The sequence below is a fragment of the Acomys minous genome (genome assembly GCF_964271855.1).
Source record: "Acomys minous genome assembly, chromosome: 10".
NCBI classification, from domain to species: domain Eukaryota; kingdom Metazoa; phylum Chordata; class Mammalia; order Rodentia; family Muridae; genus Acomys; species Acomys minous.
Window position 1 is genome coordinate 92,330,690 of NC_140491.1, and position 16,111 is coordinate 92,346,800.

The 16,111-nt window shown below is 38.5% G+C and overlaps 1 protein-coding gene across 1 annotated transcript; it reads right to left on the minus strand.

Moving 5' to 3' along the window:
- Window positions 1–2,034: 2,034 nt before the first annotated feature.
- LOC311607560 (mitochondrial-processing peptidase subunit beta-like) lies at window positions 2,035–3,607 on the minus strand. Its single transcript, XM_084799398.1, has one exon. The coding sequence runs from the start codon at window positions 3,602–3,604 to the stop codon at window positions 2,159–2,161; it is 1,446 nt and encodes a 481-aa protein (XP_084655524.1). The 5' UTR covers window positions 3,605–3,607; the 3' UTR covers window positions 2,035–2,158.
- Window positions 3,608–16,111: the final 12,504 nt, after the last annotated feature.

The following is a 16,111-nucleotide window of genomic DNA, read 5'->3' on the forward strand; positions in this document are numbered from 1 at the left end:
TAAGTATTATTCAGCATACATAAATCAATTAACATAACCCACCACATAAACAGACTGAAAGACAAAACCCTATAGTCAGCTCTTTAGATGCAGAAAGAGAGCTTTGACAAAATCCAATCAACTCTATTACAAAACTCCTGACGAGACTAGGAATACACAAGACACACCTCAATATAATAAGGGAAATGAACAGCAATCCTATAGCCAACATTATCCTATAAGGAGAAAAACTCAATGCATTACCAACATAATAAGAAACAAGACAAAGATTTCCACTTTCTACATACCTATTCAATAAACATAAACATAAAGTAGCCCAAAGATTCCAGTAAAGAACTTCTACAAATAGTAAATACTTTCAGAAAAGTAGCAGGATTAAATCAAATAAAAAAGTCAGTAGCGTTCTTATGCACAAATGATAAACATACTATAAAATTAAAGCAACAACACATTTTATAATGTATTTACAATTGCCTATATATGTGTATGTACATGTATGTGTGTATGTGTGTGTGTGTGTGTGTGTGTGTGTGTGTGTGTGTGTGCACGCGCGCAGGCGCACACGATTTGGCATAACTCTAACCACACAAGTGAAAATACAGTATAGTAGTAAAAAGGACAATAAAAAAATACATTGAGCTGGGCATGGTGGTGCATGCCTTTAATCCCAGCACTTGGGAGGCAGAGGCAGGTGGATCGCTGTGAGTTCAAGGCCAGCCTGGTCTACAAAGTGAGTCCAGGACAGCCAAGGCTACACAGAGAGACTCTGTCTAAAAAAACCTAAAAATAAAAAATAAATTTAAAAAATACATTAAAGATGAAAAGAATCCCCCATATTTACACATTGATAAAATTAGTATTGTAAAAATGGTGATCATACAAAACAATCATATAGACTAAATAAAATTCCAAGCAGAGTTCCAAAATAAGTCTTCAAAGAAATTGAGAAAATATCTTCAACTTGATATGAAAACCCAGAAAACCCAGGACAGCTAAAGATAGCTACAAGAATTCTGAACATAAATGCTGGGAGAATAACTATCCCAAATTCAAAGGCATACTCCTAATATATAGTATTATAAACACCATGGTGATAACATAAAAGCAGACATGTTGGATAGAATCAGTTGAAGAGAAGGAACAATACAGGAGCCTACCATAAAGGTCCCCTTAAAGACTCCACCTGCAAGAGATCAAAATGGAACCTGAGACTCACAGCCAAGCCAAACTTTGGGCAAAGGGTAGGCCATCTTATGTAAGAGTAAAGGGATAGAAGGACCCAGAAGAGACAGGAGCTCGACAAAACAACCAACAAAGCCAACAAATTTAGGCCCGGGGGGTGGGGGGGGGCGCAGCAGAGATTGATGCACCAAACCAGTAAGTATTTAAAATTGTTCAATATTCCACAACAGGTAAGTGATTATAAAAGCTTGTTTGAGAGTTCATTTCACGCAGTCAGAATGGGTAGCATCAAGAAAATAAATGCCAACAATTTCTGGCCAAAAGTAAATAAATAAATAAATAAATAAATAAATAAATAAATAAATAAATATTCTTAATTCTCTCAGTCCATCTCTAGGAAGAGAGAAAATAAAATATTGGCGGTTCCGTGGTAGGGAGAATTGAGCAAAAGGTGAAGAGCTGGTTAAGGGAAATGAACTGCTGGTTGAACAATTAGCCAGAAGGAACTAATTGTTGAAGAGAGGTTGCAGAACTGAGGAGGGAAAAAAATCCTGAGACCCAGGAATAAAATGTGGTGCAAACTAAAAGATCTTCTAGCACAGATGAACTTTATTTTTCTTCTGCTTTCCTTTGTCCTTGGGCTGAACCTAGTACTTTATTTAAAGTGAAATTCAATTTTTTCATTACAGATTACATCATGATTTTACTCATCTTTTACAATCAGTAGATCCTTTAAAAAACAACAAAGCAAGAAAACAATCTAATAAATAAATGCAAACAGTTCTGCACAATCTACAATAAAGTATATAGCAAAAATAAGTCAATTTCCAAGCAATGGTCAGCATGATCTGATTATTATTTCTTTTTTTTCCCAAATAACATTTTTATTTTTTCATGTGAACACTGACAGCTTTTCAAAACTTCCAGATCTCTTAGTTTTATAAATATATACGTGCAGAATATTTGATCATAAAGATTAATCACTAGTCCAGCGCATGTTATTACAAATCTGGCTAAAGTCTGGTAACCGCTCAATAGGACCAAGAGCAGCAATAGCTGGGCTTTTGTCGTAAATGTACTTGGTACATACTTCCCGAACCGTCTCCGCATTCACAGCATCAATTCTTGCTTCAAGCTCAGGGATGGGAATCCTCCTGTTATAGCACAGCATCTGCCTACCGATGTCTTCACAAATTGGAGTTGAGCCGTCAAGCTGCAGCAACATGTTTGTTTTCAGAAGATTTTTCGCTCTTGCAACTTCACTCTCAGTAACATTTGTGCAAAGACGCATCCATTCTTTTTGTACAGCATGCAGCATGTCAGCAACCGTGGCTTGTTCACAAACCATATAGAGTCCCCATAATCCTGTGTCTGTGTAGGAAGTGTTGAAGGACTGGAAGCTGTGGCAGAGACTGCCGTGGCAAGTCAGCTGGGCCAGCTTGCTAGATAAATTCATCCCTCCTCCGAAAGAGCGATCCCAGGTGCCTATGAGTGTGTTTGCCACCGTGAGACAGATTGTGTCTGGATGTGCCCAGCCCACTGCCTCAATAGCTATTGCCAGGTGTGCCAGAGGCATCTTGTCATCCCTCAATCGGATCTCACTTCCAGTGAATTTGCAGGGAGGTAGAGCTGGTATGTCTCCTTGGTGTGCGCACAAAGAATCACCAAAATGAAACTTTGCTAACTCAAGCAGCTCATCATGGCAAACACCTCCAGCAGCAGCCAGCACGATTTGTGGTCCCTTATAATTTGTAGTTATGTAATCCACGAGGTCCTTGCGATTTATAGATTTGATATTTTCAGTTGGCCCCAGAATTGTCCGCCCAAGGGCAGTGTTCTGGTAAGCGGTGGCGTGAAGATAGTCAAAAACCACTTCCTGCAAGTTGGTTTCAACTTCCTGCATCTCTCTAAGGATTACTCCACGCTCACGTTCCATCTCTGCTTCTCCCAGGGTGCTGTTCTGAATTATGTCAGCAAGAATTTCCACAGCTCTTGGCAGATCTTTAGAGAAGGCTTTGGCATAGTACACAGTCTGCTCTCTGGAGGTGTAGGCATTAAGATGAGCACCCATGTTTTCAATCTCAAGTTCAAGGTCTAACTGGGACCTCTTTTTGGTGCCCTTGAAAGCCATGTGCTCCAGAAAGTGGGCGGTGCCGTTATTCTTCTCATTCTCATACCGACTTCCGGCGTCAATCCACAGCCCAACTGTGCACGTTGAGAGCCCGGAGTTTTTAGAGGCCACTCGGAGTCCATTTTCCAAACGTGTTACTCGTGTCTCAGGGACATTGAAAACTACCTGTGCAGCAGCCTGTGTGCTTCTTAGTCTGTACCCTCTGAAGTACAGTGGCTGAGCAGCGGCGCCGCGGAGCGGGAGCCTTCGGGTAAATCCCCACAGCCGCCGGGACAGAGCGGCTGACGCCATCTTTGCTGTTGATTATTATTTCTTAAGCAATACTCAAGAAAGTTCAATCATAGTTTTCCCCAGGCTAAAGCCATTGTGTTTACATGATTGTAATAGCAACATAGCTAGAAACTAAATATTCTTAACACACAAAAAAAATGTTGACTTACTTCCAGTTCCAAACCATAGGTGTGCTATCCAAGCTTCGGATAACTGCCAAGAGGTCCTCTATTATAAAATATCTATATAAAGCATGATGTTCCAGGCATATCTGCTATTACCTTCAAAGAAGATTCTAAAGAAACAAGTTTTACTTTTCTACATATAACAATATCTAACCAGGTACTGCTATGTCAAAGTCCTAACTTTCTTTTTATCAGTTTGTGCCTGGCTGCACACAAGAGTGAGAGTCAAGACTTTCTCATTGTCTCAAGCCTTTGGCCAGATGCCTTCTTTCAGCATTCTCTGTGGGGGGGAAAAAAGCTTTTCCACTATGAATTTCATGAGGCCTGAGTAACAGAGAGAAATGAAGTTTTAAGCAAAAAAAAGTAGGTTACAAAGTAGTTTTTAGGCAAAATTTCACTTGGCATACATAATATTTATGGGCAGTGGTGATCATCTGAGATCTTTGGAACTTAGTCAATCAAAGCCTCAACAGCTGTTTTGGATTTCTATAGATCATGCTGGATAGACAGAGGTCTTTGGAACTTTATCAAGAAAAGCCTCTACAACTTGTCATCACATCTGTAACACTTACTCACTGATGGTGGAAGTATAAATTTGTAAAGTCGTTTTCAAAGTCAGTATTGAGGCTTCAGAAAACCGCAAATTAAACTCTTATATTACTCAGACATCCTACTTGTAATTTATCAAAGGGTTCTAACTAACATAGCACAAAGGTACTTGAACATTCTCATTCATAACTACAGTGTTTACAAGAAATTGAATCAGTGTACATGTTTATCAACAGATAAAGTGATAAAAAAACATACACATAACAAGATTTTATCCAACTTTATTATTTAACATGCTTCTAACTCATATGTTTCCCTTTTTGCTCATATTTTATTGCTTCCTCCTTTTCAATTCCTACAATATTATACTACTTTATTATTGATACCCTTAGTTCTTAAAAAAATCTATAAGCTACTGTTTACCAATAAGTACCCCTATTGTCTTTGAGTATTATCAGGGACAAAACTAAAGCTCAGAGTCTCTTATTATTAGTTAATATCAGGACTAGGGGGGCCATCAACATATCGATTACTTCAGTTTGCTCTCCCCCCCCAATCCATTCATAGTAGGAAATGAAACCAATATTAAGACAATTCGCCAGGAAGACTCAGAAGAAATAAAAGAATCAAACAAAAATTACAGGAAACTGTCAAAACTGAAAAAAGAAAAAACCAGCACTATAGCAACAGATGTACAAAAACAAGTGAGAAAACAGCTCCTGAGACACCTCTAGAAGTCCACAACTCCCACTTCCAGATATTAAAGATAACATGTAACCTTCAAACTCCGACTTTCAAAAATAGTCACTGATCAAAATGAGGCTCATGTAAATGGACAAATGAAGCAAAAATAAATAAATTCAGGAGATAGACAATGAAATTAGCAAACTGGATAACATGCCAAATAGCTTAGGACAAGACAAGAAGACCAACAAATCACAGAAGATCACAAAATCAATACCTGCAGAAAACAAAAAATGATCAAAACTTCCCAAGATCTCCGGCATACTATCAAGAGACAAAGCTGAAAATCCATAGGAAATAAGGAAGAGAGCAAAAGTCTAGCAGAGTTGATGATTTATTCAATGAAATTATAGAAGAGAATTTCCCAAGCCAAATCTTGGAAAAAAGAAGTGTACACCCAAACACAAGAAGCACTTAAAATTCCAAATAAACATGGCTAGAGAAGAAACTCTCCATAACACATAGTCAAAATGCCAAAAATAAGGAGGTGCTTTGATGCTCATCATGGTTTTTGAGGTAGGCTGAGTGTTACCTGGAGTTAACCTGTCTCATTGTCAATGCATCTTTAAATAGTTAAAAAAAAAAGCCATATTCTGCATGTCTCTGGGGTTTTTGTAGACCTTATCTAGCTAGCCTACCCTAACTTTATATAGAATCATATCTATCTGCTGCACCTAAGATGTATATTCTTGTGATAAAAATGGACTAGTAACTGACATGACCATGATTACATCAACTAACAATTAGCTTGTATAACTTATTTATCCTAAACAACCTGCAATACCACTTTCAAAGTATTTGAAGTAAACCTTGTATTATAGGTACAATACCTCATATTAGAATAGGAACATATATGCATATATAATGTGTGTGAAGAATAGTCTTACAGTCAAGGGAGGAATCTGTCATTCAGTTGTTGAGATTTGGCAACCATGTAGGAGGCTTTAGACTCGATTTCCAGAAATGCCTCACCTGAAAAAGTGTGAACCAAAGATACAATTTTAAAATCTGTATGAAAAAAAATTATAGATCAACTGCAAAAGCTAACATACTAAAGTAACATCAGGTGTCCAACCAGAAGCCCTAAAATTAGGAAAAAATGGGATGAAATATTTCAAGCCCTGGTTGTAAATAACTGCCAATCAAAACTGTTACATCCAGAGAAGATGTGTCTCAAAATTAACAAAGCCATAAGAGCACTTTAAGGAAACCACCAACTAAGAAATTTCAGCCCAACATTACAGAAAAAAAAAAAAAACCTTAAAAGAATACTAGGCATGGAGGAAGAAGGTCTATTTTTTAAAAAGCACAGAAGAGAATGTGAATAAAATGCTTGGACACAAAGAGTTCTAAAGGAATCTGTCATGTCCAACCTGGTACACAAGCTGACCCCTGTCACTAGCAATGGTAGGAGAAAATAAAAATTAATAAGTTAGAACTAGAATGACAACCAGCAAGCCATAATAAATAAGGAACCACTCTGAATGATAACTCTAAATGCTAGTAGATTCACTTAATGACAATTTAGTACATGAATGAAAGCTGCCTGGATTAGAAACAGAAAATGCAAGTGTCTGCTGCCTCCCCAAAACCCACCTCATTGGTAGAGATATCTTAAAAGTCAAAGGATGACAATCCGCCCCCAAAATGAGCTGGTATCACTATTCTGATAAAGTAGGAGCAAAACTAGTGGGAAGAGAAAAAGAAAGCCATTACATATTAATAAAGGGAACATTTCATCAAGAAGATAAAACAATTGTAAATATTTATGCACTGGATGTTAGGGTTCTCAATTTCATAAAGCAAACACTAAAAGATATGAAAGGTCAGATACATCCAGATACAATGATAGTGAGAGACTTCAACACCCAACTCTCATCAGTACAGAGGTCATCCAAACTATAAACCAACATGGTTATATATCAAGTGAATTTAACAGGTAATCTACAGAATATTTCATCCAGCAAATGCAGACTACGTACTCTTATCAAGGCCAACAGAACTTTCTCTAAAACTACAAACTGTACTATTGACCACAGAGCAGTTTTAGTAATCAAAAAAGAGCTAAAAAAAATTATTTATATCTCATGATATCACAGTGTAATGAAACTGGAAATCAATAGAGAAACTACACTAATGCTAAGAGATTGTACAATATCTTCTTGAATGAATGAACAGCATGGAATTAAAAATTCCTAGAATAAAATAAAACTGAAAGCATAACTTACCAGAACCTTAAGGAAATAGTTAAGGCAGTCGTAAAAGTTTTTAATTCTGCATGATTAGGTTTAAAAAAATCAGACAGAGGGCTGGGGAGATGGCTCAATAGCTAAACCTCGTGGCACACAAGACAGCATCTAAGGTTGGATTCTCAGACCCATGTAAAACTCAGACAAAACAGTGTGGGTCTGTAATGCTAGAACTCTTAGCAATAGACAGAAGACAGAGACAGAATTGCCAGCAGCTCAACTGCCTGGAGTACAGAGCGGCAAATGAAGCAGAAAACAAAGAGGAAAAACACCAGAAGTTGTGTAATAAGTTCCACTTGCAAATTGTGGTATGTACATGTCTACACATATACAAGTACAACACACACACACACACACACACAGAGAGAGAGAGAGAGAGAGAGAGAGAGAGAGAGAGAGAGAGAGAGAGAGAGAGAGAGAGAGAAGTGATGAGAGACAGACAAAATTAAAGCCCAGAAAGATTTCAAATACACAACTTAACACTTTACCTCTACATCATTGAAAAACAAGAACATTCTAATTCTCCAAACAGTAAATTACAAGAAGTAATAGAAACACTAAATGCCAGGGCAGGAATTAATGAAATGGAGATAAGGATGATTACATAGATGAAAAGAATATTACATAGGAACTGTCAAAAAGATAAACAGGATTGACAAACAATAGCCAAACTAAGAAAATAAGGAGAAACAAAGATTAATAACCCTAGACATAAAATGGGGTGTTATAACAGATTTTAATCATATCTGGAGGATCACTTGAAAAGTTATATTCCCAAAACAAAGAATAATCTAAAAAGAGAGGGAGGAAATACAGATGATGCACCAAAATGAAATCAAGAAGATATGAACAGTTAAAGAAAATTTTAGCAATAGACAATGATGTAGAAGAAGCAATAAAAAGTCTCCTTCAAAGAACAGACCCACTGCTGAATTCTACCAAAGTTCTAAAGAGGATGTCATGGTTGGCATTAATATCAAATTGTCAAAAGTTAGAAACATTTGAATAAGAAGACTCACTTGAAGAAGTATCTTAATTGCCTCCATTGATGTGGACCAACCCAGCCCAGTTGTGGGCAGCATCTTTTGGTAGCAGTCTACATGAGAACAGGGTATTTCAGAAGGAAGTTTATTCTGACTTTGTTTACTTGGCCTTCCCTCTTGTCCTCTTGTTACTGCTGCTGCTGTTTAATCCTTTGTTAACAACAGAACCAACTTCTTAATAGAGATCTGGGGCTCTCCAGGAACTTTAAGGCCTCCCAGGTTCCAGACTGGTACCACTGAGACATCCCACTTGTAGGCCGAGTAACTGAGGCTGTTATGCCCTGATCCAGTAAGAGATAGCTAGCTATTCTGGGACTATTGGGATGTCTAGCTTAAAGAGCCAAGCAACTACAGGGTTCTGGGCATCCCATGTATGGGTACGGTTGTCACTGTTACCCCTGACACTATTAGTGATACTCTGCTATGCTTGTAGACACGACCCTAACATAACTGTCTTCTGAGAGGCTTCATTCAGCAGTTAATCGAAACAGATACAGAAACCCACAGCCAAACAATAGGCAGATCTTGGGGAGTCTTGTAGAAGAAGAGTAAGGATAGAGGGACTGAGAAGGGTCAAGAACACCCCCAGAAGACCTACAAAGGAAACTAACCTAGGACCATTGGGGCTCACAGTGATTGAAACGCCATCCAGCGAGCATGCATGGGCTAGACCACAGCCCCCTACACATATGTAGCAGATGTGTACAACTTGATCTTCATGAGGGACCGCTAACAATTGGAGCAGGAGCTATCTGTGACTCTGTTTCATATCTTTCCCACAGCCAGGCTGCCCTGTCTGGCATAAATGGGAGAGGAAGAGATTAGTCCTATTGATATGTGATGTGCCAGGGTTTATTGGTGCCTTTCTATAAGGAGAAGGAAAGGGGGAATGGGTGGAGATGTTGGGAGGCTGGGACTGGAAGGAGAATGGGGAGGGAGGTCTTCAAGTGATAAAGTGATTAAATAAAGAAAGAAAAGAAAACATACTTAATAAAGTCTAGTATATCCATTCCCCTTTTCCTCTCCCTCTAGAGAACCAGGACTAAAAGAAGAGCTAATACCAATTGTCTTAGTAACTGTTCTATTGCTGTGAGGAGACACCATGACCAAAGAAACTCTTATAAAAGAAAGCACCTAAATGTGGGTTTAATGCTTAGCGTTTCAGAGACTTAGTCCATTATCATCACAGCAGAGAGCATGGCTGCATACAGGTAGGCAGTGTTGAAGGAGGAGCTGAGAACTTTACATCTTGATCCACAGGCAGTAATCAGAATTGCCTAAAAGAGATCTGGAAATATTTCAACAGCAGCCAGACTCTTCCATTATTGATATGCTTATAATTAGAAGACTATTTTCTCAAAGGCTGTTCTTGGGGCTAATAAAAGGGCTCAGTAGGTACATATACTTGCCACCAAGCTTGACCTCTTGGGTTCAGTTTCAGTCCTTGCAATCCACATGGTAGAAAAGGGAACTAACTCCCACAAATTGACCTGTGACCCCACATGTGTATCACATACATACAAATAATAATAACTTTTTAAAGCTACAATCAAAGGCGATAACATTTCTGTATATACATTATACAATAATTTTTAAATGAGAATATGTAATATGTATCAATTTAGTGAATATTGTTTCTCCTCAGAATGTGTGGTACTGTGATTAGTCTCTGTCCTCTGCCTTAGAGAATTTTGTGTGCATTGGCATACCTCATGATAAGAAAACACATCCGCAACTTGGGATGCACCAATAGGGAGTCTCACAAACCCATCTTGCTTGAATCAGTCAGCAAATACCGATATCTAGTCAATTAGCAGTCATTGAGATCTTTTCTCTTCCTAATTTCATAGCAGTGTATTATTAAACCAGTAAGAAGAATTAATAAAGTTATATGCCTTACAAGGGAGGACACAATGGTGGACATAGTTGCGTTAAGTGAAATAAGGCAGAGTCAGCAAGACAAGTTTCATGTTATTTCTCATATAAAGAATTTAAAAAGACATTATTAGGTATCAGGAAGGAGACCTAGTAAAGTAAAAAGGGATGGTTGGGGATATGGGGGCAGGTATATCAAGTATCTTATGAACATGTTTGAAAATACTATAATGAAACCCATTACTGTATAATCAGTGTACACTAATAAAAGGACACTAAATTTTGAAAAGAGTACAACCTAGCTGATTCACATATACAAATAATTCTAAGATATTAGTCACCATACTTGGCATGGGCAACCTTGATTGTCAACTTGTTTGGATCTGGAATCATCCAAAAGACCAACCTAAGCCAGGCATGGTGGTGTACTCCTGTGATCCCAGCACTCAGGGAGGCAGAGGCAGGAGGATCTCTGTGAGTTCGAGGCCAGCTTGGTCTGCAAAACAAGCCCAGGACAGCTAAGGCTACACAGAGAAACCCTGCTGGACAAACAAAAACAAAAACAAACAAACAAAAACAATACCAAAGGAGACCAGCCTATGAACACACCTGGGATGGATGTTTCACAGGGTTATTAAAAGCATGAAGGCCCATGCTACCTGTGGAAAACACCTTATAGTCGCTACCCAGATCTAAGGAGGTCAATAATGACTTAAGTTAGAAATATCTCCTATAGACTCATGTTAGGGGAGGCTCTAGAACTTCTACAAGGTAGACCCTGATGAAGAACATCATTATAACATGATGGGAGAGCTTAGAGCCCTTGTCCCATATCCTATTATTTCACTGTTTTCTGTGTGCAAATTAAAAATGTGATTGCTCTACTTCCTGCTCCTGAGGCCAGCTTTCCTTGTCATCATGAATTCTTTCCATCTGGAACCAGAAGTTGAAATAAAGCCTTTCCTCCTTAAGTAGGTTTGTTCAGAACATGTTAGCACTGCAACAGAAGTGTAATTAAAAGGGGACCCTAGGGGGTAACCTCTGCTATTTGCCTGCTCACTTTCACGAATCACTGGTGAATTTGTTTCCCCTGTTTAGGGGTTCCTACACCTGTTACTACCATTGTCACTATAGAATTTCTTTCTTCACAAATGTCAAACCCTGTCTGTCTTCAGGGGTGTTCTGACATGGACTGAAGACCAGTGGCTCCCCAGGAATCTTCCAGGCTTCCATTGCCATATTGAGACTGTTGAGACACCCAGTCTCAGGAACTGAGTGGCCACTGATTCTTTTTGTTTATTTTGTTTGTTTGTTTTTTTGGCCACTGATTCTTTTTTTAAATTTTTTATTAATTTATTCTTGTTACATCTCAATGGTTATCCCATCCCTTGTATCCTCCCATTCTTCCCTCCCTCCCATTTTCCCATTATTCCCCTCCCCTATGACTGTTCCTGAGGGGGATTTCCTCCCCCTGTATATGTTCATAGGGTATCAAGTCTCTTCTTGGTAACCTGCTGTCCTTCCTCTGAGTGCTACCAGGTCTCCCCCTCCAGGGGACATGGTCAAATATGAGGCACCAGAGTACGTGTGAAAGTCATACTCCTTGGAATATACCCAGAAGTTGCTCCAGCACACAAGAAAATTTGCTCAACCATATTCATAGCAGCCTTATTCATAATAGCCAGAACATGGAAACAGCCTAAGTGTCCCTCAGTAGAAGAATGGATAAAGAAACTGTGGTACATATACACTATGGAATACTACTCAGCTATTAAAAACAAGGAATTCCCGAAATTTGTGGACAAATGGATTGAACTAGAAATGATCATAATGAGTGAGTTAACCCAGAAGCAAAAAGACTCAAATGGTGTATACTCACTTATATCTGCATACTGGCCACTGATTCTTAACATCTTCCATGCAAAGATAGCCACTGTTGAACTAACTCGACCCTATTAGGCAAGTCAATGTTAATATACATTCACACATTCTGTCAATCTGCTCATCTATAGGCCTCCGATAAATACAATAAATTAAATAACTTAAACTGAAAGAATTCTTTTAATTTTAAGTTAATCATAAGCTTCATTATAAGACACAAACGAAGCCTCCATGAAAGGATGGTAAAACTCTTTCTATGCAGCTGGACGTGGTGACACACTCCTGTAGTCCCAGTCAGAGGCAGGTGGATCTCCGAGAGTTCAAGGCCAGCCTGGTCTACAAAGAGAGTTCATGACAGCCAAGGCTACACAGAGAAACCTGTTTTGAAAAACCAAACCAAACCAAACAAAAGAACAACCAACTAACCAAACAAACAAAAACTCTATGTCTGTATTGCAGAGTGTTGCTGAAAACAAATTATAAATCATACTGAAATTGCTAATGTTGTTAGTTAACAATAACATTTCACAATTTTGTGGGGGCGGGGGATGGGCCAACAAAATCTATTTTTAGTGTGGAAAAAATGACAGGATAAGTAAGGAACCCTAGAGGATTCATTGTACAAAACAAGCTTGGGTACCTTGAGATTTCTCTGCCAATTGAATTGCAGGTGACGGAGGATTCTGAATTTGTTCCCACAGTGTGGTTCATAGGCTCCAACATTCTGGTTTTAAAAATGAGTAATCTGTCATCTCACTGTAGCATTCCTGCAAATTGTCGCAAAATGTATCTGCTCAGTGAGCATTAATAACCTCAGCTTTAGCTTAAGGAAAATGACCCTGAGAAGCACGCCCCAATCCTGAGTGTGCAGAGGTCATAAAAGTTTCCCCTACCCAAGCATCACCAATTCTCACAATACATTCCCTGAGGCATGAACAGTAATAGTTCAAAAGCGTTCAATTATAATCATAATTTTATTTCTCTTATGATGCTGGTCTCTCCTGGTTTTATATAACAAAACAAACAAGTCAAGCAGCATTAACGGTTGCTTTAGTTTGCAGCTGGCTAGCTCGTAACATGCAATTGCTCCTTTATTGACACTCAGGAAACAGTTTACAGCATACTTCAGACTTAGGGAATGTGGTTACTGAACATAGCCTCCCAATGAAATACAGAGTTCATGCAGAAACTCTGCAGAAAAGGCCTGCCCAGAAGGCGAGTGTTAGTATTCAAAAACAGCTCCCCATGTTACTTTCAGTGGAAGGTTATATTTTCCAATTTTAGGTTTGACTTTGGGAGACCTTCTCTGGGAACCTCTGCTGTAAGGAGGAACAGCCTTCAGTGTCTGTGTATCTTTCCTCTAATGCCTATGAGGTGGAAGAAAATGAGTTGGTTTCAGGGAACACGGTGTCTTCTAGCAACCCTAATACGAAATGCTGATGTAAACCGCAGCATGCAGTTCTTTCGTCCTGCGAGTTGTCCTACTACCCAGGCAACTACAAAAACTCTCTTTCACAGTCCTGCTTTATCATCTTGGTTTTTGCTCCAATAATTAACCACCTGAGAGCCCCTTTGCCTTATTCCAGTGTGCCCACACTCTAGGCATTGTGCAAAGACCACAGGAAATGCACGTTCCAGAAAGGGTTCCTTAACCACTCCACATGAACGGGTTCATCAGGCCTTTTCTTCCTGGGAATTCCCACAGTTCTTCCTTTGGATTGTGTTTATTAGTGTAGTGTTCTCACTATGTAGTCAAGTGGACATCAGTGTGACACACATGAAGATCTTGCCAAAGTCTTCTTGGTGTTGGATTTACATGTGTGTGCCAATGTACCCCCCCCCAAGGAAGCTTATGTGGACCACATGGAACCCAATTTTCTGATAATTACATGCATTAGGCCCACCACCACCTTTCTATAATTTCTGTAGGAGCACAGACATATCTAATTTATCTTCTTATAAAACATCAAAATTTCAATGAATATTTGACTAAATGGAAAAATTGAGATTCTCATTTTTCTATATCAAACAAAACCAGAGTGAGTGGTATGTCTATTCTATGTAATCATTCTTAAAAGCTTGTCTTTTATAATTTCCAAAAAATTCATTGCTGCTCAAGAGAACAGATGCTTATGTCAAATTATATGACAAAGTGCTGGGCATGGGGGCTCATTTCTGTAATCTCAGAAATTGGGGGCAAGAGGCTTCCACAAAGGCAAGAGCAGCTTGGGCTACAGTGTGGGATCCTTTCTCAAAAAGAAAGGGGAAAGAAAACAATGTGACAAATAAGTTATCATTTCTGCTAACAGTGCCCTTGGGATAGATATTGACATCTATGCATATTTTCATTTATATTTTTATTGTTTGAGAACTTCTTACCTATATAACCCATGATTCCTTCATCCCAGTTTCATCTCCAGGGCCCACACCATTTTTCCTTCCTAAATTCATATGCTCTGCTTTTAACCCCAGTGTCCATTTAGTGCTGCCAGTATGTGCATGGATATAAAGCTATCTGCTAATCACAAGCAGCGTCTCAGGGACTGCATTCATAACAAAGACCTATTTCTCTCCGAACAGACGTCAGATGTCAGCTAAAAGGGGAATTTTGTGAGCTCAGGCTTTTGTACAGCAAAGGACATCAATAGTCAAGCGAAGAAGCAAGCCTAATAATAGGAAAGAAAGTATTTTCCAGGTATATATCTGACAGCAGGTTAGTGTCTATACCAAACAATCACCAAAAAAATAACCTAAACACCAAAAACAACAAACAAATAAAAAAGCCAAACTAATTTTTTGTTTTGTTTTGTTTTATTTTGTTTTTGAGACAGGGTTTTTTTTTCCTATGTAGCTTTGGCTGTCCTGGACTCACTTTTTAGACCAGTGTGACCTTGAACTCACAGAGATCTGCTAGCCTCTGCCTCCCTGAATGCTGGGATTATAGGTGTGAGCCACCACCACCTGACCAAAACCCATTTTCTAAATGAAGCATGCAGCTAAAGAGATAGTTCTTAATATAAAAATAGAAGTAACAGGGATTTTTTTAATGTTCAAAATCTCTAGATACCAGAGAAATATACATTAAAACTTTGAAATTTCATTTTATTCTAGAGAGAATCATTAAGATTAAAAAAATTAAAGACAACAAATGTTGAATAGATGTGTGGAAGGAGTGCAAATGGTGAAGTCACTATAAAAGTCGGTGTCAATGTTCTTTAGAAATCTACAAATAGATTGGTCATGTGACCCAGCTGCACTCTGGAGTATGTCCTTCCACAGACATACTTGCTTGCCCACGCTCATTTCTTCTCTGCTCACAACATCTAGGGAACAGAAATGAGATATTTTTGGAAATGGATGGAGCCTCCAATGATCATCCTAAGTTAGATTAAAAAGATACCTAGAAAGACAAATAATTCATATTCTTTCTCAGATGTGGATGGTGGCTTTATATCTTTGTTTATGAGTGTTTAAACTGGAATACTCACTGAAGGTAGGAAGCTAGTAAGACCTATGGGGCAGCTTTCAATAGAGAGGGATAGAATACAGGTTATAAGAAGGGGAAAGGGAAATGAGGGAGCATGAAGGACTAAAGAAAATCAGAGATGGGAGGATAAGACAAAAAGAGAGTTATGGGGAGCAATAACTACACTTAAAGGCCTTTGACAAAAACCATTTGAAAACTTACTACTGTCGATGATTACTAAAATATATACATATTTGTATATGCATATACATATAAAAAGAAATTTAAATAAAATTATTCTAAAATAGAGCAATGCCCTATCATACACTATAGGCTATCAAATAAAAAAACCCAGTATCAAGTACGGGTCGCCTCTTTCTAAGTTATCGATCATTAGGGTTCTACAGACCATCCCCAAACACTGTCGCCTTTGTTCTTGATTGCCCTCCACAATTTGTTGGTAAGACTGTTAACTGAAAATACTACACACTTGAGTCATAGCACATGGAAAAAGTAAGCTGATTCTGACCTGGTAG

What these genes read in the sequence shown, in the direction of transcription:
- LOC311607560 (XM_084799398.1), bottom strand. Translation starts at nt 3,604, where the DNA reads ATGGCGTCAGCCGCTCTGTCCCGGCGGCTGTGGGGATTTACCCGAAGG.